The sequence below is a fragment of the Tympanuchus pallidicinctus genome, unplaced genomic scaffold (genome assembly GCF_026119805.1).
Source record: "Tympanuchus pallidicinctus isolate F22 unplaced genomic scaffold, pur_lepc_1.0 scaffold8, whole genome shotgun sequence".
In the NCBI taxonomy this organism is placed as follows: domain Eukaryota; kingdom Metazoa; phylum Chordata; class Aves; order Galliformes; family Phasianidae; genus Tympanuchus; species Tympanuchus pallidicinctus.
The window spans coordinates 29,799,134-29,826,560 of record NW_026294802.1 but is presented as its reverse complement, the minus strand read 5'-3'; the positions used below and the strand labels follow the sequence as shown (position 1 = coordinate 29,826,560).

Genomic DNA, 27,427 nt, shown 5'->3' with positions numbered 1-27,427 from the left:
CTCCCAGCTTTCAGAGAGTCTGGCACTGCAAGATTTCCTGAGGTGTCCAGGGTGGCACACAGCAGAGTGCAAATCTCAATTTCTCCTCACCAAGGCTGTTTGGACTTAAGGAGATGAAGATATGTCCTCTTGTCTACTTTCCTGACCTTTTGCTGGTAGCTCAAGGCAGCTCAGTAGATGCAGTGGGGATTGGTGAAAGAAAGGAGTTAAGTTAAGGTCCCTGGCTCTGCTCCCCATTTTGTTTTTATTTTTATCTACAGATTGAAATAAGTTTATAAACATTCCTGGAAGCAGGGACCAGACCAGCAGGAACCCTCAGTTCCAGTACAGACCCTTAACTGAAAAATTAAGGAAATAAGTTCTCTTCAACAGGATCTTCTTCCATATCCATGAGTTTTGCATATCTCTGTGCACCTTCAGCAGGGTTCTTAGTTCTATAATAGCCCAAAACTGGTGCCCAAAGCACTTGCCAGCTGAAGTTCCTCAAATGAAGGAGCACCTGGAGCACAAATCTTGCTCCTTCCTAGGAAAGCCTCTGAGCCACGCTGCCAAGAGGGACAAAGAACACCAGGGCTTCCAAAGAAATCTGTGATTATTTCAGAGCTTATCCCTAAAAAGTTGATCACTTCTGCAAACGCGTGTGAGCACATCACCAAGAGAGGTGCCAGCATATTTGCAAGAGAAAAAAATTCAAGCTCTCCTCCCCCTTTTGGCATTTTCCACAGTCAGCAAGTTCATTGCCACAGCTGTGGTCTGGTCACCCATAGCCGCCTTCTTTTCCCTTTTCTGGGTAACTACTGTGGTGCCCACCTCAGCATCATGATGGCTTCGCCTACTGCACAGACATTTCACCATTATGCCAAATTGACAGCCTGCATGAGTTCCCAAAACAGGACCATGCCAGAAAAAAATTGAGGCTTTAGATGTTCACTGGAGTTGGGGAGCAAGGAGAAGCTGTCACGGATGTAATCAGCACATCAGCTCCTAGATTCACGCCTTCTAACTTCAGTGCTTAACTGTGGTGCCTAAGTTATGAGCCCTGTCTCTTCAGGGTCCCTTGACAGCCCACAGAGAGAGAGGGAAAAGGTGTGTAGGGGGCTGCAGATGTTTTTCTCTGGTCAATGGCTGTGGGGGCCAGAGGGCTCTGCCTTCCATATTTGGGAGCCACCATGCCCCTGTTCAAGGAAAAGCATCATGAAGGTGATTCTTGGAACCCCTCTGAACCCAGCATCCCCACTCCCGTGCTCCCCCAGCCCTTCAAGCTGGAGATCCCTACCCGACAAATAATCTTGTTTTCTTCAAAGGAAACTTTTCTTGGGATAACAGATGCTTCCAAGTAAGTTAAGTTAGTCAAATTCAATTCCAGTGAATAAGGGTATGCTCTCTTTGGGGGACAATCAGACTGTTCTTCTAGGGAAAGGTGCACAGACAGGCTTTCCGCAACACTCTGCCTCTCTGCAAAAGTCTGGCTGAAGAGGACCCAAACTTCCACAACCCAAAACATTCAGATAATTATTCAGGGTTTCCACCAAGGCCCTACAGGGTGGCGGCCCACCACAATTTCATTTTTTACCCCTACACATTTCCTTCCCAGGAAGCCTCCACCCACCATTAACTTCGTCTAAGATAATGCCAAAAGAAACAAAGTTGTCTTTTTTTTATATATAAAACATTCAAGCTTCTACCACAGAAACCACCTGATGGCTCAATTTTCACTCTTCCTTAAAAATCCTGTGTGTAACTCATGGTAAATACAAAGGCAAGAAATACTGACTACTACATATAGAAGACACGGATCCTGTAGATTTGCCTTGAACTGGCTGTTTTCTGTCACTACTATTTTCTAAGGAAAACAGCACAAACAGTTTAAAACAAGGCAGATTTTTGCTGGTGGTAGAAATTCTGAGTGGAGGATGAGCAAACTCCTACCAGCTACTGAAAATAAGCAGAGCTTTCTCAGCTCTGGCTTAGTGCAGGGAGTGGGTGTAGGTGGAGAATCAGAGGGAAGTAGCGTAATAGCCGGTAGTGTATTAGTAATATGTACTTAGAAATCATAATAAGGCTGAATCACAAGTTACTCAGCACTTTACCCATTTATAATCTTGAAAGCTTGTTATGACTAATGCAATAGGCACTGACCTGGCTCAGCATATAGCTCTTTAAACAAACACAGACATTTCGGGGCTAAATCACCACGTGCCAGGGCTCGCACCACCTAATTTGAGATGCCTGTTGTGGATGTGGGAGTCTAGACCCTTTCCCTGGGTGCTGAGCTGCAGCATACGGGGGGAGCTGGAGGTTTTTGGAGGTGCTCCAGAAAAAAAAAAACCAACACAGAACTGCTTTTTGAGAAGAGAAGGCTTAAGAGGTGTGTGCCACGGCTCCTTCTCTTTTAATCTCGGAGGACTGACCCTCCCCTTCCAGGCAGAGCAAACCTGCTTTCTTATGCCCTTAAAAGCCAAGAGGTAAGGGCAGATGTGCCTCTTTATAAAACATTGCAATGGCAGAAGCACTCATCATATGGGAGACCTGATTTCCCAGGCTCATACCCCTCTGTACATGGAGAAGCCTTTAGGTAGGCCATATGATCAGACAAGATGGGGCAAAAGCCTAGATTCCTCCCTTCCGAGGAGCACTAGGATGTACCAACTCCTTCTGCTAGACACAAATTTCTGCTGTGATACAAAAGAGGAAGAAGAAACAGGAAAGCAAATGCACTACAATTACAATTAATAACTAAAAGATTCATTTAATTTCAGTTGATGCACTTGCAGGAGAAAGGAATGAATGTTGTAGTCTAAGCATACTCTTCTCATGGAAAAATAAATAGGAATTTCTGTGCTTTGCCACACACACACTTAGCAGTTCAGTGGACACAAGCTGAATCTATTTCTACCACATTCGTTGCTAATACTTCATTAATACTTCATTGCTAATACATGCACAGTCTGTTCTAGTGGAGGCATTGGCTCCAACAAAAAGACCGCAAGGAATCATTTGTAGTGCACAACTTCAAAGAGGAAGGAAAGATGCTAAAATTAACCTAGTTCTCTAGGAATTTACATTGTCTACACCATCATAGCACCTGAACAAGAAACAGACGAATTTTTTGTTCTCATAACATCCTTATGTGGTCAGGAAGTTCTATTATCCTCTTTTTTAACCCAGTTTCCTTAGGAAACTAGTTTAATGCATCCACGCTGTCTATCAATCTGTCAGTCTACCTACAAACAACTTTTGGCCAATTTCAACCAAATTTTACCACACAACCTGTAGGTAACCTTTGCTTCAATTGGCACCATGTCCAGAGATAAGATGCATTTTTGGGAATAACTGAGGCCCAGGAGTCTAAAGACTGTGGACAATCAGCACAATCTTTCTCCACAGCTTGACTAAAGACTGCAACTAAGCATAGCCTTGCATCCACAAAATGTAAGTGTAAAAAGAGTTCAGTGTGTGCAGGTGAATGCAGGTATACCAGCATCTCAAGCAGTGAGTGCCATGAAACGGAAGATACTTGTAGCAGAACTAGGAACTGAGCCCACTTTTTAGCACTTCTGATCAGTGGCTGAACCGCAAGCTCAAATTGTTTCTACTTTTATACACTGGAAATCAAATAAAAAGACGATGATAAAATGATTTTCTGTGGGGACATCTTTTTATGCTTCATGTGCTTAGAAATCATCGTGTACTTGGTACACAAAGCACCAAAAGGAGTAGAATGTCTACATGCAGCTATTTAGAAAATAACATCAAAAAATATTCAACCTTCAAGATGTTCATTGCTTAAGTCCTCAAAACTTCCACACTGAGAAGTGGTGTATCTCCACTAGATCTTATTGCTCCTCACAATTAAAAAGCACACATAACTATTTATGGATGCTACTTTCACCTGTTAAATGGTACAACACTTCTCATGAAGTCGCCAAAAATATGCAACAATACACCTCTAGGATGTACTCAAAAATGAAGCCTTTCTTCCTACCTTATTTCCTCATGATAGCATGGCTAACATGCACTACAAAAGTATTCTCTATCCTAGCATATGGATAAAAAGAAGCAAATGTTTTGACTCCTTTTGGAGCTCCACCATGTTGTGACTATGAGTTTTCTGCTAATAATCATCTGAAGATTAATTCCCCTCTTTTGTCAAGAGAGTGCTAACTTGATCTGATGGAAGGGAGGGGAAAATCAGACCTCCTGAAGAAGGAAATTGGTGAGCCATAAACTAGGAAGAGGCTTAAGTGTGAGTCTAATTGGTACATATGTGGGAAGATACATAGATTGTAAAATTGCTAAGCGTTTGTTTATAGTAAATGAGTGCTTAAACGTGTTTATGGAAAAACAGTTTTGTTACATTTTCTTGTATCACATACTATAACTTTTGTCTAGTTTAAAGCAATTCACTCATACTTACTCAGAAATCAATAAGCTTCTAGCTGGGGGTCTCAGAAAAAAAAAAAAAAAGTCATTTTTTAACTTTGCATTTTCTATTTTCTTAAGAGCTTAAATGTATTTTAACAGTCAAGAAAGGAAGTGGAGTCTGAACTTGTTAGAACATATTTCCACTTAATGCAAATAAATAATACTTTAAAATATTCCATTTGTTTTCCATTAGGAACTGACCCATTTGGTTTTATGGGATGATTCAGTTATAACTCACAAAACATACCAGTACATTCAGATTTTATTTTGAAGTAGGAATGGCCTCTAAAATATGGTCCCTTCTATGGCTTGCTTGTAACTTTTTTCCTTTCTTTTTTTTTGCAGACTGCTTAGAGTTTCTTAAAATATCTACTGAAAAGCTTCCCCCCCACACACAAAAAGGAAAAGCCCTAAAGATTTGGTTATATCTTTAACATCAGGAAATGCATGTAGTAAGAGCATAATAAGTAATAAAATCAGTGTTGATAGAAAAATAAATATAGAACTTTTGCCTGGGTTAAATGTCAGATGTAAGGAAGTGCTGAGCATCTTTACTTCCTATAGAATCACTCATCCTTCCTCTACTGAGGCTGTTTCCAAAAAGGCTGTTATTAAGTCTGGGAAAGGATGTGGCAGCAAAAGATGGTAAAACACTTGAACACGTGTGCACTGTAGGTCTTTCTACAATGAGCAGTATTTATTCAACAAAAAGAGCAAAAACAATGCTCGATAAAGAAAAGTAACCCACAGATTTCCATAACTGTAGCAGGGCTTAGGTAATGCACTATGCGGTGTTTGATTTAAAATGTTAAAATATTAGAAGAAGTTTTCTATAGCATGGTGTTCCTATCGAAGTGAAATGACTCATAAGAATGCTAAATTCAAACCAGATGGGCATAAACACTCACTGAAAAAAATCAGATATTTAGAGGTCAGCATGGGTCTTCATAAAAATGAAGACTTTGTCTGAGTTACTGAAAAATGAACTTCAGTGATAAAAAAGAAAACAAGAAAAAATATTAGTGATTTTATTTTAATTATACAAGCCACTGCCAATTAGGAGAACTAACATTTACAAAACTTTACATTGCCATTTTAATTTGAAAAAGATGACTGTGGCAGTTTCAGACTTCACATAAACAGCACTGCACTGTCTCTCGAGAAGAAACGGAGGGCGGGATGCATGAGTTTGGAGTGCCACACCGATAGCCTGTAAGAGTCCCCTTGCTTCCCACTGAGGAGAAACCTCAAAGTACAGAGTTATACGGCATAGAAATCTTCCATCACAGCTTGGCAGCTTCATGCCGGCCTTAGCTTCCCTGTGAACCAGACCAGAGATATGGAAAGTGTCTCATTCCCGCTATCATACCAAAAAAGTTTAACAACGCTGCTCTGTTGTTAAAAGTGAATGTTGTTTTGGGTTTTTTTCCCCCATTTTATCCATTGCTCTCTCCCATTTACAGACTGTCTTCAGCATTTACTTATTTTAAACTTCTATACCCTACTAGAAGAAAAATATGTAGGCTCAAAATTAATATTGTTTTTGACTTACGGTGAAATTCCAGTAATGTTTAACTTGGATCACTAGACCTGTGTATTTTACAGAGAGCAGAAAAGAATACTCCTTCAGCCAAAATGTGTAATGGGAGTTCCCTACTGTTTTGTTGCCGGGATCTTAGACAACAAGAAAAATGATGAGCACATAACTTTTTCCTTTTGAAAGACATAGACCAACTGAGTAGAGAAAACAAAGATTCTACCCATGCCCTAAGCTGTGAAGGCATGTGTTTGTATCTCTGCTCCCTGATTAATTTGCTAACCGCTACCATTCAACCTCCTAATAAAAAATGGTTGTTCAGTATATGTTACTGTCAACGATTTTACATTCCAAACCATAATCTCTTGAGACACAAGTCAGCACAAGACACGTGTGGCTTCCATCGAGTGGAAGCCCATACAATGTCATGGAAACTAATGTCTCCGGGCTTCTGGGACCTCCTGCGAAAGGGCCATGATTTTACTCTGCAGAAAAGTTGTCTATGTTTCACTACCATTAGAAGCATGCTATGACTGAAGGTAATGGGTGAAACTTGGCCCCAGCAGCAGCAGCATCATCCAGAGCTTTGCTGGTGGCTTTTTAGAAGTCAGCATTGCCTACAACGTGTACAGTGAGGCTGCACAGGGCAAGCTACAGAGAGTCATAGTATCATAGAATCAAAGAATGGCCTGGGTTGAAAAGGACCACAATGATTACCTAGTGTCAACACCCCCTGCTGTGTGCAGGGTTGCCAAACACCAGACCAGGCTGCCCAGAGCCACATCCAGCCTGGCCTTGAATGCCTCCAGGGATGGGGCATCCACAACCTCCTTGGGCAGCCTTGGGCAACCTCCCTCAGCGGACCCTACAGCATTCTGAAGGCTGCAAAACACAGATATTGTGTGTTTTCTTCGGTGGCTTTTTATGATTGATTCTTTATTTGACAGTGACTAAAAACACTGGAGATTGGACTTTATTAGGCTTTCCTGGACACACCTAATAAGGGACTTCACCTTTGAAATGCTTGAGGTTCTAGTAGGTCTCTCCAAAGCTGTGCTGAATGCTCCAAAGGAGCACAGAGCCAGCATTCACAAAAAAAAAAAAAAAAGAAAAAGGATGTACCTTAATACTGTATGCTGAAATCTTGCAACAGCGAACTGCAAAGCTGGAGGAAAACTGTCGTACTCTGAGCAGCCACTGGAGTGTTCTTTGAGGTCTGAGAGACTGTACTCATCTTCTTCAGCACTATTATTCTGCAAAGAGGCCCATGTGTGCAACTGTCATGGATGCAGTGTTTCCTGTATTTGATCTTAGAAAATGTTTTTGAATGTTTCTGTGACACTGGATATTGTTTGCATTTTCTTGCTGCAAACTTAAGGGAGACAGTCCTCATTCCCCAACATTCACCATGCGATTACCCATTTATTTCCTAAGGCTCAGCTCATCTACATGCTGCTTATAGTCCAAAACTATTAGCCACTTCCTATCAGTATTATTACTATGGTTTAGAACAATTATTGGCAAATGTTTTTTAGCATCCATGTCCTTTCCCCACCACAGAGTATAGACTATCAGAATGACAACAAAGGAGCCCTCAGCTCTGAGCAGTTGTGGTGCCAAGAGAAACCACAGGTCTTTTGGCAGTGCCTAAAAACCAGACATCGTGTGCTCGCTTCACTATGTCTCACTGCTGGTTTCTCAGCTAGTACACAAGCACATATGCCTATATGCATATGAATACATATGTGTGCACCCTGCTGTAATGAATATTCTCTTTCAGCATCTGAGACGAAGAGGCAGGGATGCAGGGGTAACATCCAGGAAGAAAAGACATCAGCACTGAAGAGGGAGAAGTGCTGAGAACTCCAGTGCCAGAGGAGAAACTTGGGGTGGACCTGCTCATCAGGTGTGACAGAGCTCACACAATGCAGGGAGAAGCCTGCAGCACAAACAGCTGTGGGAAACTGCACTGAAGCATGAAATCCCAGTCCAGCCCTGGGAAAATGCTAGAAGAGCACTCCTCTGTCACCAAAGATTATTTCCTCCATTTCTAGAAGAGGAGCTCCTTGGAAGGCATTCAGAAAAACACTGTGATATAGAAAGTTAAGGAAAAGTTTGTACAAGTTGAAATACCTGGACATCATCAAGTACAGTACATAATCATTGCCCTGAATGAGAATATAGAGCATGCAAGGTATCTTCTTGGAGTAATGCTGAAAGCCACTAGAGTCAATCAGAGCAAAGTTGACCATAATGATGCTGAAAAGATAGAGATAAGAGCATATTAGGGAAGAGCTGGTGAAGCTGGCCCACCACAGTCCTAGCAGGACCAGGAGGAGTCTCACACATGCTTCAGTGCTCCAGAGAACAAAGACAACTTCCAAGGAGATAGGCTTTAGTGGCCCCACAGTGTTGGGCATTTCTTGGCAACAGCTGGGAAGAGCCAGCCAGATTACGGATACTGAGTACTGAGATGGCTGCAAACTGTAGTAGTTTGGGTACAACCACTTAAAAATCTCCATTAAAAACCCAAGCCACTACACAAAACAGAGGCAGAGGAGTTGCAGGACACATAGCAAATGGAGCAGCGACAGATTTAGCACTGTACTGGAGACAAAACCAAAGACACATGGAGAGTCTTGTAGGAGATATGCAGCACATCTGAACACACAAAGAAAGGCAGATTTACAGATGGCCCCTCCCACCTCCCATCGTGGTGCAGAAGAGATAGGAGATATGGGTGGTATGAAATTATGGGAGAGCCAAGTGGGAAGACAAAATCAGAATGAACCTGCAGCACCAACATGGCACAGAAGAGGCAGGGACAAGCAGGGAGTGGTTGGTGGGGAACTGGTCCTGTCTGGTCCCAGAGAAGACACAACCAAGAATGATGGTATAAGAGAGATGTAATAACCTGGCAGTAAAGTGTGGGTTGCAGGAGGGAGAAGATACCAGGAAATCAGCCTGTTTGCAGAAGACTAGCAATTCAGCTATGCTGGCAGTATCTTCATAAATATTTATCTTAATGCTGAAGAAGTTTAGTTTTATAAGCATGGGGTCCTCTCATGTGGTTACTGAATATGAATCAAAGACGGTTGTGGCTCGACACTGCCTTGTTTTTTATTTGTTTTCCTGAACATCCTGGGATTGCACAGACCTGCAAGCACAGCAGGGGTGTTGGCTGGGGCACTCTCCCTTCCTTTCAGTCCCTGATGCCCAGAACACCAGAAATACCCCCAGAAAGTGGAATTTGAGGAATAGGTTGAAGACCATAGAGGTCTTCCTCTGGGGGATGCAGGTAGAGGAAAAGGCCACAGCATTTGGGCTCAGCAAGGATGGGATACTGATGGTATCCTTTCCTCAGCCCCTTGTCTGCCCAGCGCCCTGCAGAGGCACCGCCCTTCACTTTGCACCAGTCATCCTCCTGCTTCTCATCATCATCCTCATGTTCCAAAATGCCAGGAGCACAGCTACGAAAAGGGAAGGCTGGCAGGGCATACCCAAAGGACCGTGGGGACAATGCCTGAGTGAAGAGCATCAGCTCCAGGACAAGCAGAAAAGAGAGAACATCTGCTCTGTCTGATTCAGAAAGGTAAATAATGAAAGCAGGCCATTCATTTTTACTTATGTATCTGTCTGGTTTCATTTTCTAGTGCTCCTGCCACAATTTTTGAGCTACAACTAATGGGGATTTTCCAAACCAAACAAAACAAGCGAACCAAACAAAACAGCCCTGCAAGATTACCACAATAGGCAAGGGAGGAGAGGCAGCCTTGTGAAAGGGAAAGAGCTGGTCTGCAAGTGCACTGCTTTTACCTGCTCTACTGCAAGATGATTTTAACTCTTTTTTTTCTTTCTTCCTTCTTTTTAGGGTGGAAAATGGAATACAAAATAGATTTGAGGATGGGCTTATTTCTCAGTTCAGGTTGCCAACAAGTAGCAAAGAACTCTCCAGTTACTGTGACCAGTGTGGTAGAGCAGGATGTGATCAGGGAAACATTGGGGTCCCCGAGGTGAGATAGGTTTTGCTTTGCCCCAGTGCAGCTGTGTCCAGAACTATGTATTGCACTTAGAATCATAGACTCATAGAATTACTAAGGCTGGAAAAGATCTACTAAAATCATCTATGCCAACAATTAATCCATCACTACCAAACCACTAAATCACGTCCCTCAGTGCCACATCTGTTCTTGAACACCTCCAGGGACAGTGGCTCCCACCACCTCCCTAGGCAGCCTGTGCCAGTGCCTCACTACCCTTTCTGAGAAGAAATTGTTCCTGATATCCAACCTAAATCTTCCCTGGCACAACTTAAATGCATTATCTCTTGTCCTATCACTGTTACCTTGGAGAAGAGGCTGACCTCAACCTTGCCATAACCTCCTTTCAGGTAGCTAGCTGAAAGCACTAAGGTGTTCCCTGAGCCACCTCTTCTCCTGAACAATCCCAGTTCCCTCAGCTGCTCCCCATAAGACTTGGGCTCCAGACCTCTCACAGCTCCGCTGATGTCTTCTCTGGACGCACTCCAAGGCCTCAGTGCCTTTCTTATAGTGAAGGGCCCCAAACTGAACACAGTACTTGAGGTGCGTCCCTCCACGGCTGAATACAGAGGGATGATCACCTCCCTGGACTACACTATTTCTGATACAAGTCAGGACATCGTTAACATTCTTGGCCACCTGGACACACTGCTGGCTCATGTTCAGCCAGCTGTAACCCAGAACCTTTTCCTCCATGCAACTCTGCCCCAAAACTGTAGCAATGCATGGGGTTGTTGTGGCCAAAGTGCAGGACCCGGCACCTAGTCTTGCTAAAGCTCACACAAATGGCTTCAGTCAATCGATACAGCCTCTCCAGATCCCACTGCATGGCCTTCCTACTCTCAAGCAGATTGACACACCCTCCCAGCTTGGTGTCATCTGCAAACTTACCGAGGGTACATTCAGTCCCCTCAAGCCTAGACACAATAGGGAAAAAAGATGCTCCAGGCCAGGCTGCATCACTTGGGCAGATGCTCTCCCATCCTTCCAGAGGACGGGAGAGCCATGCTGGTGGGACAGGCTGCCACCCCACACATGCTTGTTATCGCGCCCTCTGCCAGATGTTATTGCTGCCCCAGACCTGCAGCAGGGCCGCTTGCATGAATGCTCCCTAACCTCTGTCAGTCAGAGGGAGACACTTAACATAAACAGTTTGAACAGGGGCTTGGTGCAAGATTAGCTCTGGGGACAGAGTGCTTGCCTTGCCTTGCCCTCAGAGAAGATGCACCAGCTCACCCTGCAGCAAGCATTGGCCCTGCACATCCAACAAAGTTCCTGTGGTGCCTCCCCACCTCTGTGTTGGCAGCAGAAAGAAGGACTTACCTGGAAAACTCCAGGCCACACAGCCTCTGCAATGAAGTCCTGGCCCTGGCAAAGCCCACACGTGGTGGGGCTCTGTACAGCATCGGTGGAGACTGAGGTTAAACCATCCAGAAAAAGTGCTAGATAAAGTTCAGTACATGTCTTTGTGTGATTTCAGATCATTTTTAATGTGCCTTATGAAAGTGAATTGCCTTCTAAAAAAAGCATTTGTACATTTCACACCTTTGTGTCTGTGTGTGTGTATACGTGTCTTCTGTTATTTAGACTCTACAGATGGAAAAGCCCCATTATAGGCCATCCCATGCTCCCTGCCAGCACTATGTTGTTCTCCAGCAAGCATTTATTATGGCCTTGTTTAGACTAGCTTCACATGCTCCAAACAATGAGCTTTCTGCCACTTCCCGAGGGAGAGCAGTCAGCAAGTTAGCGCTGCTTGCTTTTCTCTTGGTTTTCTTCTCCATCAAGCTGAGGGACTGTGCAAGCTGCCAGTGCAGCCCCTGCATTCCCCCAGGCTACCTGGCTGAGCATCCTCCTCCCCACACTGACTTCCCCCTTCTGACTCTCTCTTCCCTGAACAATTCTCCTGCTTGACCACAGCTTTCTGCTAATCCCTTGCCTGGAACACAAAAGCGATATTGCAGGTGCGGTCATACAAGGAAAGAATTACTTCCTCTGCTCATATGTTCACTGCCTCTTTAAATAGAAACCGAAATTGCAAAGGGAGTTGTGCTGTCATAGCACACAATAGATTCACATCTCATTTACTGCCAACTGTCTCCACAAATAGTCCCTTGATGTTCCTGTTTTCTGTACTTCTACAGCCCATGGAACGTGCTTCAGATTATTTCTGCCCATGTCATTACTTGGGTTTTTCTAACATAGTATGGGTTATAACTTTAAAATTTTAAAACTAAAAATCAAGTTGTCTTTAATTGTTTTATTTACTGCCTGTAACAAGCAGTGAGCTGAGAAGCAAATGAGTCCTACATAGATAAAACAAGAGTCTATAAATGTGAGTGCAGGCCTAAGAGAGTAGTTTCTTCTTTATCACATTTGAGATTTCCCAACAGTGGACAAATAAGATAGATTCTATTAAAAAAGTCATCTTGAGTGTCAAACTATAGAAGTTTGCATTCTTCAGTTTATGTTACGGAAAGTGGTGCCTGCTGTTCCAAGTGGAAAGGGGATGGAAAAAAGAGTGGCAAGAAAATTAAGCACTTCTCCATCAAATTAAAATATAATTAGTGAATCTGCACTGAATAACACATCGCTTTTCATGATATGCATTGCACATGTTAGCACAAGAAAAATGTAAGAAAAACATAAAGAAATCATTTTCTTTGTTTCACAACAAATTACGCAGAGCTGTACTCCTTGGTAGTACTATTTATAAAGGAAAATAACACAAAGTCAAAGCTGGCAAATTGAGAATACAGGCAAATTAAGACAAAAGCTAGACCAGTAACCACAAATGGAAGGGATCATCTCGTCAATCGAGAAGAAACATGAGCAGTGTGAATAACATTTTTTTCCCTGAATGCTGAATGCCAATGGCTCCATCGTGCTTTAATTCTCTATACTTACACATGCCCTGCTCCACACGCTTCCAGCATACTTTCACTTAATTTCAAAGTGCAGTTTCTCTCTGAAACAGCACTGTAAACATTTCATTGTGGGGTCCCACGCTTGACGTCTGTCAGTGATTTCCAAATGCAAAAACATCAGTTCACAAGTTAAAAAACAGATTTGTTTTTGTTAATTTCCTGTACGCCACTCTGCAGTACAAGAAGCAAACCCAGCTCTTCCTCATTCACACACCACCCAGGAGAAGGTCTGGTGTCTGGGGAAGGGCTCGTGGGTGAAGGAGGGGCTCGGTGAGGATCTGGCTGCTTTGCCCACTCTCTACAGTCACCACAGCTAACAGCTGCGCTTCTGTGCCACTGACCTCCAGCTGCTGAGCTGCACCTTGATATGAAGTGATCATCTATGGAGCTCTGCTGGCAAAGCAGTAGTTTCAGCATTCACCAATCCACTTTCATGCAAAATCTACCAGGTTAGCTTAGTTGGCTTCAATTGAATTAGCCTTGCTGCTGTTGCCTAAAGATCAGGCTTATATCATTTCTCCAGCTAGAAAGCATAGTTGAGAGTGTCAGAGTACAGTAGTACTCATGTCAGCAGTCATGGAGAGACCCAGAAATCATCACCCTGAAGTCTTAGCTTTTGATATGTCAGGCTGCAGCACCCAGCTGGATAGCACTCCTCTACTTGTCTCCTCATTCCTACAACATCGCTGTCCTCATATCTCCTGTGAATATTCCAGACTTCAGTGACAGGAACGAATTTGGAGAAGAATCAGGAAACTAAAACCCAGAGAAAGAAGGACATGTGGCCCATGGCCACATACTTGACAGAGCTAAGCTGTCAAGGACCAATACTTCCCATCACAGCAATACTACTCACAAGTCTGGCCAGCTGTTAAATAATTGGTGTCCTGACTGTTCTCCAAGACAAACAGCTATCCCGAGTGTAGAAAGGGAGAGGAGAAATCACAATGTGGAGGAAATGGCAGCTACTGGTAGAGAAAGAAGGTCAGAGAAAGCCTTTCTGTGATGGTGCCATTCTGCATTCTTGATAAAGTTGTCTGCAAGGCAAACAGACCGATGTTAGTCTTTATCCAGCCACTCAAGCATTTGCTCCTATGAACTCAGTTTAAACATATGCTTGCAGAACTCACTGAATGAAGTCCCGACTTTCAAAGTACTTCGGCTGCAATTCACTACGTAACTTAAAACACACCCCCAAGCATTGCGGAGTCAGGGTCTATGGTGGACTTGGGCTTGTGATGAAGTACTGTGCTGAACCAGAAAATAGTAGTATTACATGTCATAGTGTTTTATAATGAGAAATTGTGTAACATGATGCAAAAATTAAAGACGAGGAAGGAATTGAAAAGCTTACCTCTCTAATGAGGAGTGATGTTGCTGGTATTAAGGTAGATGCTTCCACCTAGTGTCTTATAGCAGTAGCTTATAGATTTCTGCTTTAGGAGGCTGGATGGCAGCTGCAGCAGAAAATAGAAGTATAGAAAATACCATCAATCATCTGTAGCCAAGAAGAGATGCAGAAACCTACATTACAAAGAGGTTCTGTACATTCTGACACCAACAACACTCAGAGCCTTCTTTCTGCAGATGACACTAACCCAGCACATGCACTGTGGTTCACCTCTGGACAGATGGACACCCCACTACTCCTGGCTGCACCACTTATCTTCCTGTCCCCTTCAAGCTGATATATGGCAGAGCAGGAAGGATGTCCCTGTTGTGAGGGGGTGTTGCTGATGTCCTAGCAGTAGCATGGTCATGAGAGTTGGGACTCCATCAAAGGTATTGCCAAACTTTCCTTTCAACTCTGAAACATGAGAGCTGTAGTTTCTTGTATCCCTCAGCTGTGCAAGTGCACGTGTCCTAGGTCTGCTTGCTCATGTATTAGCAGCAGCTTCAGAGCCCCTTGATGTTATCTTTCTCCTCTGTACCTCCATATTCCTGAGGCTTCATATGCACCTGCACATGCAGAAGTTACTGTCTGGAGCCCTTTCAGCAACAAAAGAACTCCAAAGTAAAGAATCCCTTGGCATTAAGCTCCAGGATCTGAGACTTCAGCAGCAATCGTTCAGTTTGGAATGTCCGAAGACTCTACACAGTAAACGAGTCAGATTCTGTTGAATGGGAAATTGTCTAAAACCAACCCCTTCCACATCAAGGTGCATCCTGAATCTTGTCCCTCCCTGAAATATCCAGAGATAACAGGAGGTGTCTGCTCATCCAGAACTCACAGTCTGAGAAGCTCTCAAGAATGTTGGCTGCCAGTTACATCCTGCCTCCCCAAAAGTTCACACTGTTGTATTTTCAGGCATGGATAGAGGAGCAGATCTAGCAATAGTTTTCAAGATTGATGCTAAGGATAAACAAGCTCTGATTAAATTGACTGACGTAAAAAATCCAAAGTCAGAACAAGAGAATGCTGCTCTTGCTCCCAACCGTGCTTAAGGATATCCTACTAGAAGCATGGATATAGGCATTTTATATGTATATTATATGTATACATCAATTGCAATTATAGCATAAGTGAACACTAGTGCTCAAGAAAGAAACACGGAGGAAGTTTTGGGGACAAATAGTGGATCCTTTAACTTTAACATTTTGAAGCCCTAACTTCATAATTTTTTTCCTCAGTATTCCTGATTTCTATTGAATCTCATTTTTCTTTGGCTCTGGCTTTACTCCCCATGGTAATTATGGACTGACCTGCAAGGCAGTGAGTAATCCATGCTGAGCAGATAAGTACAACCTTATCTCGAAACTTGTGGTTTACCCCTTTGAAGTTAAGTAAGTATCTGTGTGTTTAGGTGTCTCAAGACCTAAAATAGCCAGTGCATGGCATTGACAGCAGAACAAAATAACCTCCACTCCCCTGGGAAAGAAATTGAGGGACAATGGCAAAGAGAACAGCTAAAAACTGCTCAATAATAATAATAATAATAATAATAAATTAAAAAAATAAAGCACGAAATTAGTGGTGTGCCCAGAAATATGGCAAATTTTAAAAAGAAAACAGATTTACTTGCTTTGTCAGTGATGTAGCTTCAGTTCTCACAAACTTCTCCAACAAAGATAATTCCCTTCTGAGAAGGTTTGATACACTCCTACCATTTTAGTGTATTTCCTATTCTCTTACCATATGGCTGTGGTAGTCACAGTGTTTATACTCTTGTTTCTATGTTCTTTCTCATTAATTCTTTACTGATCAGACACATTTATTAACTTCTGATTTGTTAACTAACTCTGACAGCTCAGTTGCTGCTCTAGATCTAGTGGAAGATGAAAATAAGGGAAAACACCTTATCAGCTGACAACTCAGAGCTATTTCATGGAAATGGGTTGTTAATCTCAAGAAGTAAAATAAAGCAAAACAAAGCAAACCCCAACCAAATAAATATATACTGCCATCAAGCACAGGCAGCTTAGCACAAGTGTACTTAATTCAGATTCTTATCATTAATTTCTAATTCAGCTGGGAGACAGGAAAACCTTCTATCAACCATGTAGGTAAGCAAGGACTCTGGTCATCTCTTCTCCAATAGCTTTAAAAGACCCTATATCTATGACCTCAATCTTCTGAACTACCCAGCAGCTGTGAAGCCAGCTGGAGTCATGCCACTGACCCCATCACCAGCAGGTTGTGCCATTCAAGTGACTCCTGAGGAAGAGATGAAGCATTTCCCCGAAGCCCTCATTCTCCCAGATTTAGAATTTTATGCTATAATTTTAGCTACACACAACGAAATCTCCATATTTCATTGAAGTAAAATGTTTTAGTTGATACTACTGTGTGGGTACACACACATGTGCACTCACACGAGCACAGGCAAACATGTGCTGTTGCAATTTTTACACAGATCTCTAAAAACAACATTTAATTTATTGAAGTGCAGAAGCCCAATTTTCCCGTCTCTGACAGTTTCTCTCTCGCCCACATGGTTTATATGAATGATATTTATAACGGACTTGGTTTGATCTGATATAGCCTCAGTGAATTTACTGCTGCTTCTACCCCACTGTGACTGAAACTGACAAGAACCAGAAGAATCCGCAGTTTTATTTTGGGCTTTATAGGTTTTCCCTCACTCCCTTTTCTCATGCCTGGATGGGGTCAGTGGCTGAATGAGCCCCTCGCATTCTGCACTGACGGGTAGCAGCGAGGCTGCATGGTGAGATGAATTGTTCCTTTGATCAAAGAGTCAATCTCTGCCAACTCATAGTTGTCTTGTCAAGAAAAAAAAGATGCAGAACAACAGAATTTTTTGTTTACAAAAGAAACATAATCTTTCCCTGCATGTAATTAATAGTTGAGTGTTCACAAATACCATATGCAGCACATAATCACTAGCCTTGCTACACTGAATACACTGCTGTATTTTCCAAGAGTTTATAGGGGTTTGAAGAGGGATGAGCGTTTCCTCCTTGTTGAGACAAACGTGTGTTTCTGTTCCTGTTCGCATTTTCTCCCTTGCTTTACATATGGAAACAAAAGGACTGCCCAAGAGCTCTGACTGGTTCAGAGGAAAGATAAATGGGATTTAGATCTCATCCCGCTGCAGAGGAAAGCCATTCAGGCACCCACCTGATGACTGAAGTTGCTGTTTTAAGGTAAGCACTTGGTAGTTGCAATCAAATATAAAACCACCCCTTATGGTTTTGCTTTTGATCTTCTCACAAGTATTTTTACTTGCTTAATACATATTTGTTGATTGCAATCAAACACAATCCTATTGCATGGAGAATTGCAACAGAACCAAAACAAAAAAAAACAAAAAAAACGCCACACTAATGGAAAGCTTATGCCATACACGTTCCTTTTTATTAAGTTTTAAGGTGCTCCAAATTCAGCTTTACTGTAGTGCATGAATGAAACTGCAAGAAACTCCCAGTAATTCATACTCAATCCAAATACAAGTTCTTTTTCAGAAAGCATCCACGTTTATTAGCAGTCGCCAGATGGGATCTCACTGTAACCTCAGGGAAGAAAACTAATGGCTTTCCCATCGAGTCATATTTGGACACGATCCAGTCACTGTTAACATATCCCAATTCATTAGTAGCCACTGAATCCCAACCCTGTCTAATGCAAAGAGATACTTGGGAAAGATCATTTTGGAAATTATTTAATTTCCTTCCACAGCAAATTCGCATTATGTCTGAAAGCAAATGAAAGCTGTGGGTCCTCTGTTTCTCATGAAACCACCTCTGAGGAGCTCTGGGCAGAGCGGAGGCTGCGTTCGTTGGTTGCTCTTTGTGTTAATGACTCCTCTGACAGAAACTAGATCCTGAAATGTAAAGATTGGAAATGAAAGGGGACATAATCTAAAAAATTTTTGTTTCGAATGTTTGTCAAAATTGGATTTACATTTTGAAAATCTGCGCCAAAACTCTTTTGTACATTTTATTTTCATTTGTCATTTAACGAAAGAGGGTTCCGTTGGGCTGTTGGGGGTTTTAAAGCTTGAATCGTTGTTTCCAGGCAAACCAACAGCAAAACCTCCATTTCTTGAGATGCACCAGTTTAGATACGATATCAATTTAATTTTTTTGTATTGATTTTTGCAAATCAAATCTAAATGTACCCTATTTTTTCAAAAGTGAATGCATTTCTCCAAATAAAGCAGCATTTCTTTTCTTACAACATAAGAAGTATTTTTCAATTTCATATGTTCACCCATAACTTTACATCTCAATCCATCAGTTAGCTCAACTGAATCCTTGTGTATTTGTCTGAAGAATGACTGCTTATACGAAATTCCTTCTCCAAGTTGTTATTAAAAGTGAATCTCATACTTTCAGAACGTATCTCTGATACGATGCTAACTTGTTTACGTCTTACTCCTGAAATCACTAACACAATTTTATTTTCCCTCTGCTCCTCCAATAGCTGCAGGAAGAGGAGCATTTGTTGCAGCAGGTTTTGTTGGTGTAAGAACAGAAATCGATTTGTATGCTTTCCTAAAAACAAATGCACTTTTTGTGTGTGTGTGTGTGTGTGTGAACATATACGAAACACCTTTCAAAAACTTCTTCTAACTCACCACACACCGTTATACTTTTTGGTGTTTCTCGACTCAATTATAGAATAGTTTTTAAATCCAATTAATTTTTAAGCGTGGAAAACTGCTGTTTTAAATTACAGCACGTCGTTATGTTTGGGCAATGCAAACAACAGAGGCATTTTCCCTTGTCTCTGCTCAGCCTCACTGCTGGGTTCCCTGACACAGCGCCCCGGCTGGGACCTCCACGTGGAGATGTTAAGTCCAAAGAAAGCAGCACATAGAAAACAATGCTCTTTCTCTGAGTTCCCGTATTTTGCATTGTTGGTTGATACGGGGTTTACGAGAACCTTCCTTGGAAAATTAAAAACAAACAAAAAACACAACATCAAGAAGAAATTGGTTTATTTATGCTCTTCTCTGGAAAAAAAAAATAATAATAATGGGAAAAAAGCGTGGGAAAAACAATAGATTGGGGAAGCATTCACATCGAGGGGTAGTTTCAGAGCACTTTTCAAAGATAAGCGATTTTTTTGTTAGCAACGTTAAGCGACTTTGCATATTTAAGTGATGCTCTTTATTGGCACCAAATACCCGACGACAATTCCAATGGTTTTCCTGACAGTCAGGAAAACGCTGAGCCTGGCAGGGCTGGGAATACCCCTGTAAAAACCCCACGGCAACTAAAAAAACGCGCCGATATATATATATTTAATTTTAATTTGTCTTACTGAATGCGGTGGTATTGCACGGCACGTTCCAACGCCATTCCCTACAGCGACGCCTGAGCCGGCAGTGCTCCGAGGGGGCCCCGCTCCCTCCTCCCGCAACGCGGGGCTGCCCCCGCCCGACACCCGCTGCCCGCTGTCCGAGCTGCCCCTCTGCTGGACGGCAGCTGCCACTGCAGGGAAAGAAACCTCCCAGCACCTCCCTCAGCCCGAAGTGATCAGGATGGGGACGGCGGGCTAGCAAAGAGAACAGAAACATGAAGTATTGGGTGCTCGAAGGCTTAGCAGTTAGCATTCGTTTTAAATAGCAAGCAAAACTTAAAAAGAAAAAAGAAATCCACATGCAATTTTCTCCCTCGAGATGGAAAAAAGTCTCCTGCTTCACGTTAACTCATGTCTTTACTGTAATGTGTCTGTGTGGATACGCTCTACCCTACACTGGAGTAATGGTTGCAAAAGGTCTTGGATCAACAGATGGACCTACAACCTTTTCCATGGGCTGTTTCACACCATGGATTTACACTAAATGAATTCAAAGTCATTTTCTATTCAACACAGCAAGCACTAATGCTGCAATGAGCAGTGCAGGGAACTTACCTGCCCACAGACTACAGTTTGTAGCAGTTGCTCTACAGTGAGCTTGTGTGATCTTCCCACTTTTTACAAGAGCTCACTCAGCCCTCACAACTTTTAAGAGACAAAAAGGAACCAAGGTGTCTGAGAGCACTGGGCTGGTGCTTGGGCAGCCAGCACTCAGCTCCACTACCATGAAGTTCTTCCACAACACGGCTCCATTGCCTGTTGTCCATATAACCTGGCACAACCCAGCCTCTGGCTTTGTCCTTCCTTCCAGCACAACCTTTGCTGGCAGCACAAGAAGCTTAGGAAAAGGAATGTATTGGGGTTAGCCTTTTTTTTCTTCTTTCCTATACAATATCTACATTAGACAAACTAACTTTAATTTTGGGGTAGGGGTGTTAAGTAGCAAAAACAGTGATCATGATCCACAACTGAGTCTCTATGAGTGGGTAGCAATTGATACACAGCTCTCCCTCTAATCCTTCATAGAAATGTTCTGTATCCAACTGTGAAACAGACTGTGGCTCTGATCTGCTTTGCACTGAATTCTGTCCCATTCTGCAGAAGCAACACCAACAAAAATTAACTGTAAGACACCAGGCAGGAAGCACAGTCAATAGATCTGAACATTTCTTGCATTGTACATATGGTCATAAGGATTTTTGTGTAAAGCCAGGAGTTGGACTCGATGATCCTAACGGGTCCCTTCCAACTCAGAATATTCTATGATTCTATGAATGTGTACGTTTACCATCAAAGCTAAATTTACAGTATATTTGCTATTAAACTAATGCAAAGACTCCAGGTAAGAAACCATAGCATGAAATATCTGTTGCAACTATACATTATGAATTGGTCAGTTTTCAACAAAGATGTATTATATTTGTTTCAAGCAACAACTACTGGTATGTAGCAGAAGGGACAGTTGCCCACAGTTGAGTGAATAGTACTGAAACAACAAATGTGCCTTTGCTTTCTGAAATACTGTCCACAAACCACATTTCTGGTAAAAGGGAAAAGTTACAACAAAAAACAACAAGCAAACAATACTACCAAATCTACATTCAGACTTTAGAAGCCTTGTAAGAAAATTTAAGTGCAAATAGAGAAAAGATGCAAAATAATATTTTTTGCTAACCAGAATATAGTTTATAACCTCAGCCTCCCTGAACTACACTGAAGTCAGAGGAAAACAAGCCAGTCATTGATTCTTGATACAAAACTCTGCCTCCTTGCACACTTGTGCACTCTGTTAATATTTCAGACCTTTTATATCAATATATGGGCAAAACATAATAGAGTTGGAGATCTGTGAGAGGGAGGTTGAAGTGATTGGGAAGTACTTGGGAAGGAGGAAGAACAGTGCAAAAGTCATCCCCTTCCATTTCTGCCTTTTCATTCCCTTTGAATACTGCAGCTGTTGACAAGTGAAAGTTGGAATCAGATTGTTGAAAGAGCACAAGGAGGAAAGCAGATGGTGGGAAGAAGGGGGTTGTCACAACTGCATACTGTTTATTAAATGGAAGAACGCTGTACATTCTCTCTCCGACTTTTAGCTCTGAAGAAAAAAAAAAAAAAAAGAAAGGAAAAAGGAAAATCCCAGTAACTATTTCCCCCAGAGCAGTAAATAATAAATTGGGTAGTGCAGCTGGAGAGGGGAGGTAGAAAAGTTGAAAAGAAAAGCAGACATGCCGCTTCCTGCAGCAGCGAGCTATCAGATGGCTCAGTCCTCCCCTGGAAACTCACCCTGAGATAAGTTAAAATTGATGGCAAAAACCTGGCCTGGACAGAGGAATCCATGGCTGTTCCAGACTCTCATCATCCCCACAGCTGTTGCAGCTCCATTGGGATCGTGCCACCCAGAGGAGCAGATTGCTTTGTATCCCTCACATTTCTGCCACGCTAGGGCTGCTGTCATTGATACCAGGTAAGTTCATGCTACAGCTCTGATACAAATCAGACACCCATCAAATTTAGTAGAACCCATGTGAGTCTTCAGGCTGCAGGAGTACAAGTTAGAATAGTAAAAACAGATATACAGTACAAGGATTTTGTATAGAAAGGGAGTTACTTTTATTTGAAAACAACCTACCACCCTGTTCCCAGTCTTGTATTGCCTCCTGCTGACAATGGTTTCTGAACAGTATAACTGTAGACTGTCCCAGATGGAAGAGAAATTCAGAATACCTTAGCTAGATTAGCTTCCCAATCCATCTGACTACACAGTGTAGAAAAGAAGTCCCACAGCAGGAATGAGTGACCAGGAAAGCCCAGCAGCTGCACTACCACCACTTGCGCAGTGTGAGGCATCTAAAATCATTCACTTCAAAACCACACTGTGCGTGTTTGCACAGTGTCAAGAAGCACAGACCTTGTCAGGAGACTGCCAATAACATACGGGACATTCAGCAATTTGCTAATGACGTTTTTATACTGCACACACACACACACACTTAGTGCCGTTTCAATACAACATCGCTTGTTATTTTGGAGAAAAGGCTGATCCCTACCTCATCACAACCTCCTTTCAGGCAGCTGCAGAGAGCAATAATGTCTCCCCCGAGTCTCCTCCAGACTGAACAATCCCAGCTCCCTCAGCTGCTCCCCGTAAGACTTGTGCTCCAGACCCCTCACAGCCGCATTGCCCTCCTCTGGACACTCCAGTGCCTCGATGTCTTTCTTGCAGTGATGGGCCGGGTTATACGTCCGCTGCACTTTCAGCCAGATTCCTGCCATGTGCTCATGAGTGAGCCTTCAGTCCAGATTACGGATCCCACCCAGCCTGGCTCTCCAAATCCATCTGGTGCAGAGACAGTTCTGTTGCACCACTGAGCTACGCAGAAGTACACAGGCAGTAGGTTTATTCCTTTCTTGTCACCTCTCTCTGTTCAAAAATCAAACTCGATATTTTAAAATACCTGGAGCTTAAGTGAGCCTGTTTGACTTTATCCTCAACACTGTGAAGGAAACACCTCACACAAGCAGTATCATTTCAGCTGGTTGGAAGCAAATGCTAAATAAAAGATTACCGTGGGTTCTGCTGTCTCTCATGTAAAACTCAAATCCCCAATCTGGTCACAAAAGTAGTAGACTAATACATTTCTACAGCAAAATTCAGAGCTGGGTCATAAAAGCAGAAATGTAGAAAGTATTCAGTTGCACAGATCATTTTCTCTTAGAGAGGAAAAGAGCAGAGGCAGAAGAACGAGTCCAGAGAGAGGAAAGCATAAGGCAAGTACAGAAGTGGCAGGCTTGATTAAGATGAAAGACTATGGTCGTGCACCTAGAAAAACAAAATAAACCAGCCTGGCCATGAACAAAGTCATACATTTAATAGAAGCACTTTGTCAGTTTGATCATCTCCACTCAGGAAAAATAGTGGATGAAGCCACACAAACGGTACCTCAACAGACAGCACCCTGCAGGACTGGTAATGTACTTACTTGCAACCTTGAAATGAGAGACTTTTTAAAAATAGGTTTTCTGGTAACTAATTCTTTGATCTCTCTTCATGTTGTTGCCAAGTGACACGCAACCAGCTGTAGCCACTCACACATAAGTGGCATCGGCTACACTATCATGTCTCCTATGCCCACACTGTAAAGCTGTAAATGATAAATTGTGTGTGTAAATGATAAATTAGTGCCATTTTAAAAGAAATATAAAGCTATTAGCAATACATACAGAAAAGTAAATTCACATTTGCTTCAAAAGGAACTTGGGTAACACCTTAAATAAAACTTTTTCCTCAATCTGTATATCTGCATATGCTCAGATTAAAAGAACCAAATGTAGTTTTGAAGAACCATTATGCTGTTCCTACAGTCAGGCGAATGAGGTAGTGAAGAACTTCATTTCAACAGCTTTCTCCTTGGTCATGTTGACATCTTTTGAGTTTTACTTACAGAAAATCTCATGAAGCTAGGGTGTTGATTTCAGTGTGTAATCCCTTCAATTACATATTATGTGCTCATTTTCATTAATTACCAAATGTTAAAGACAACATAGATTAGCAAGACGAGTCATTGTACAGAAGAATTTAAAAAATGCACTGAATTTACAGACTCCTTTGGTAAAATTTACTATAGAAGAGATACACTGACAAAGTACAAGATGGCTTACACAGCATCCACAAAATAAAACACGAACAGCCCCTTCTCCATCCTCCCTCCCCCAAAGAAAATTGATGAGCAGACATTCCGTCCATTCAAAGGCACTCAGCTTGCATTTCTGCTGTTTGGTTGTTAAGTTTGGCAGATAGCGACTTGCTACTGCTTTCATCACTTGCTGGCCAAGCAATCTCTTCAAAGGTTTACTTAACACAATAAATCATACACCGTGGTCAAGCACAAAAATATATGTAGCTGGTACAGAATATTTATTTTGAAAAGTAAAACATTCACAACCTCACAAAATTTGAATCTACCAGGCTAGGCCTTTGGCTAACTTTGATTTTTTCTTTCCTTTCAAGCGCTGTGCCTTAAGCTTCTTTCTCTGCCTGGAATTCATCCATATTGGATACTGTCCATGTTGGTCTAGGAGAGTTTTTTTATTTCTTTTATTATCTATGTCCATTTTGCAGTCATCTGAAAAAGAAAGGCATTTATAGTCAGTGAAACGCATGAAAAGCTTCACGGAAGCTATTTTCTTCTAAGATTCACAAACATGATGAGATCTCCATAAACAACAGTATTTGTACAGGAAGAGCAGAAGGCTTCATACATTGAAAGCCCTTTGCAAACCAATATAACTGCAACCCAGGAACTTCAACGGCTGATAGTAAATATGAAGAATTTCTCCTAAAGGCCCACAGCTGGGCAAAGCAAACTTATTCTACAGTCTGCCTTATGTTCTAATATTGCATCTAAAAACATTGCCTGTGATCTCCACCATAAGCTACAAGCTTAGAGGAAACCAGTGGCTTACTACAACATAAGTACAGTTAAACGCTTTGAAGTATAATGCTTGAGATCCAAGAAAGTTCTATAAAATTAAATTGAGTGATAAAGACAGATAAAGAGGTGGCTGTCTTGGTGAAACAACCAGGCTACAAGGGGAACATCTTGTTAAGTACAGATTTGAACAGCCCTATACTATTTACTTTCAAACTTGGCTCCAAGTTTTCCACATACAACTCTAAAAGCTTTATCAGAAGCTTAACTGAGTGGAAGAAGATTTTTTTAATGTTGTGTTTGTTTAATGTTGGAAAATAAAGTTCACGAAGAAAAGGCCAACATACTGCTTCAGTAGTTGAAGAATGCTGACAGTCTACAGGGATCTGCACCACAGAGGTGTGTTTAGGTGCCCTAAAGCTGGGATAGGAATACACGTAGCCTGCAGAAAACCAGCACAGGGGGCTACTGTCTGCAAAGGTGGGCACACAAAAAGGGCCCAGTCCCAAAGACTTCTCAAGACATCAAAGAAACACAAAGTCTTCATAACAGCATGGTTTTCCAAGTGTCATAGCTGGTCTGTCCCAGACCAAAGATCCAGATGTTGTGAGCAACAGCTAAAACATGGAGGGGAGAAAACTTTCCACAGACCTGGAGAATGCAGAAACAGGCAATGAGAACTGCTACTGCTCACATAAACCGCTATTGCTTTGCAGTGCAGAGATATAGCATCACTTTTTTTTTTATTACTACTTCTCTGAAAGAGTGGTCAGGCACTGGAATGGGCTGCCCAGGGAGGTGGTGGAGTCACTGACCCTGGAGGTGTTCAAGGAACGTTTGGATTTTGTGTTGAGGGACATGGTTTAGTGATTGGTGGATGGTCGGACTGGATGATACTGTAGGTCTTTTCCAACCTTGGTGTTTCTGTGGGTTTGTTTTTTCCTCTCGTTACAACAGGAAGAAGAAAATACCCATAGTACCAAGCAGTACACAAGTAACATCTTGTAAAAATCTGCTGCATGTAAGTCAAGAAATAAACCAGAGCTATTTGATATCCAAACTTTCCAAAAAAAATAACAACCACAGCAATAAAGCTACAAAATAGCTTGTTTTCAATTTGGTTTGACTTTGCTGTCAAACAAGTAATTCCTAATTTCACACATCATTAGGCTGACTTTAAAAGAAGTCCTTGAACGCTATCTCTGAATATGTGTATTTTTTACATAGCCTCTATTTCCAACTTTAAGATGGCTTATAGGTTCTGCCACTCAAACGTATAACCCTCCTCTGTCTTTCCTAAGCAGATAGAACTGCCTGTGTGGCTGACAGTCACTACTGGCAGTATTTCAGATCCTCGCTGCGTCCATGGCAACCCGCAGTTAGCGCCAGGTAGGCTGTCAGGAAAAGGGGGCACGGTTTAGTTTGGATTGCGACTTCGTTAAGATGCCTGACCACTTCCCAACATGCAAAATCTTCGTTCCCGCTTCCTGTTACTGATTCCAGCGGCGGAGCCGACGCGCAGGCGGCTCACGCCACGAGGAAGGCGGGCAGGGGCGGGGAAGCGGGCCGGCCGGAGCTCCGAGGGCGGGCTGTAGGCAACCGGGGGCCGGCGGCACCTGGCTGTCCGACTCACCCTGCTTCTCCAGGACCTCCTGGGCGGGCAGCACGGTCGCCACCTCCTTGACCTCCTCCATGACGACGTCCGCGCCAGTCCGCAGGATGCTCTTCAGTCTCTCCAGCTCCTTGGGAGCGTTCTTCTTCCTCTTCTCCGCCCGCATCTTCCTCTTCCATTTGCTCCTCAGGCTCTTGGCCATGTCCTGAAGGAGGAAAGAAGCGGGGAGCGGTAAGGCTGACGCCGCGAGGACGCCCCTAAAGCCCCAAGGCCCACGACTCGCCTCAGCCCCGCGCCAGCACCACGCTCTGCCCCTCGCGGCGCTGCTCTCGCCGTCTGCGCAGGCGCGGAGGAGAGTCACGTGATGCGGAAGTCCCGCCTCTTCGCGGGTTCTACCGTAAGTCTGCGAGTGCGGTGGCAGCAAGAAACTCACGGGCGCAAGGAGAATAGTCGGGATTTTATTTGGGCTACTTCTACACATTCCTTAATCTGTAAGACAGAAAAATCATCCCGCTCGCCCGTTCTAGCTATACTTAGCAATATTCTAAGCAAAGCGCCAGCATGGAAAGCACCCGCTGTCCTTGCTGCTGGTAGGAAATGGAATGCTTCTTAGGCGTCTGGGAATCTTTCTGCCAGCACCTCACGGGATTCCAGTGCTTCGACATTGAGCAAGAAGAAAGAAAAGACTTCA

At 42.8% G+C, this 27,427-nt stretch overlaps 1 protein-coding gene across 2 annotated transcripts in view; it reads right to left on the bottom strand.

Annotated features, from left to right (window-relative positions):
• Positions 1–24,587: 24,587 nt before the first annotated feature.
• The window catches only part of LLPH (LLP homolog, long-term synaptic facilitation factor), a 414,220-nt gene continuing 411,380 nt past the window's right edge, over positions 24,588–27,427 (bottom strand). Inside the window, exons 1-3 of one of the 2 annotated variants that reach the window (XM_052669109.1) lie at positions 27,020–27,115; positions 26,758–26,941; positions 24,588–24,818 (exon numbers count right to left, since the gene is read on the bottom strand). In XM_052669109.1, coding sequence (XP_052525069.1) covers positions 24,655–24,818; positions 26,758–26,938 — 345 coding nt within the window. In that variant the 5' untranslated portion in view covers positions 26,939–26,941; positions 27,020–27,115 and the 3' untranslated portion in view covers positions 24,588–24,654. Of the gene's footprint in view, positions 24,819–26,757; positions 26,942–27,019; positions 27,116–27,427 lie in introns of those variants that run through there. The other variant, XM_052669110.1, reaches the window with a different exon arrangement.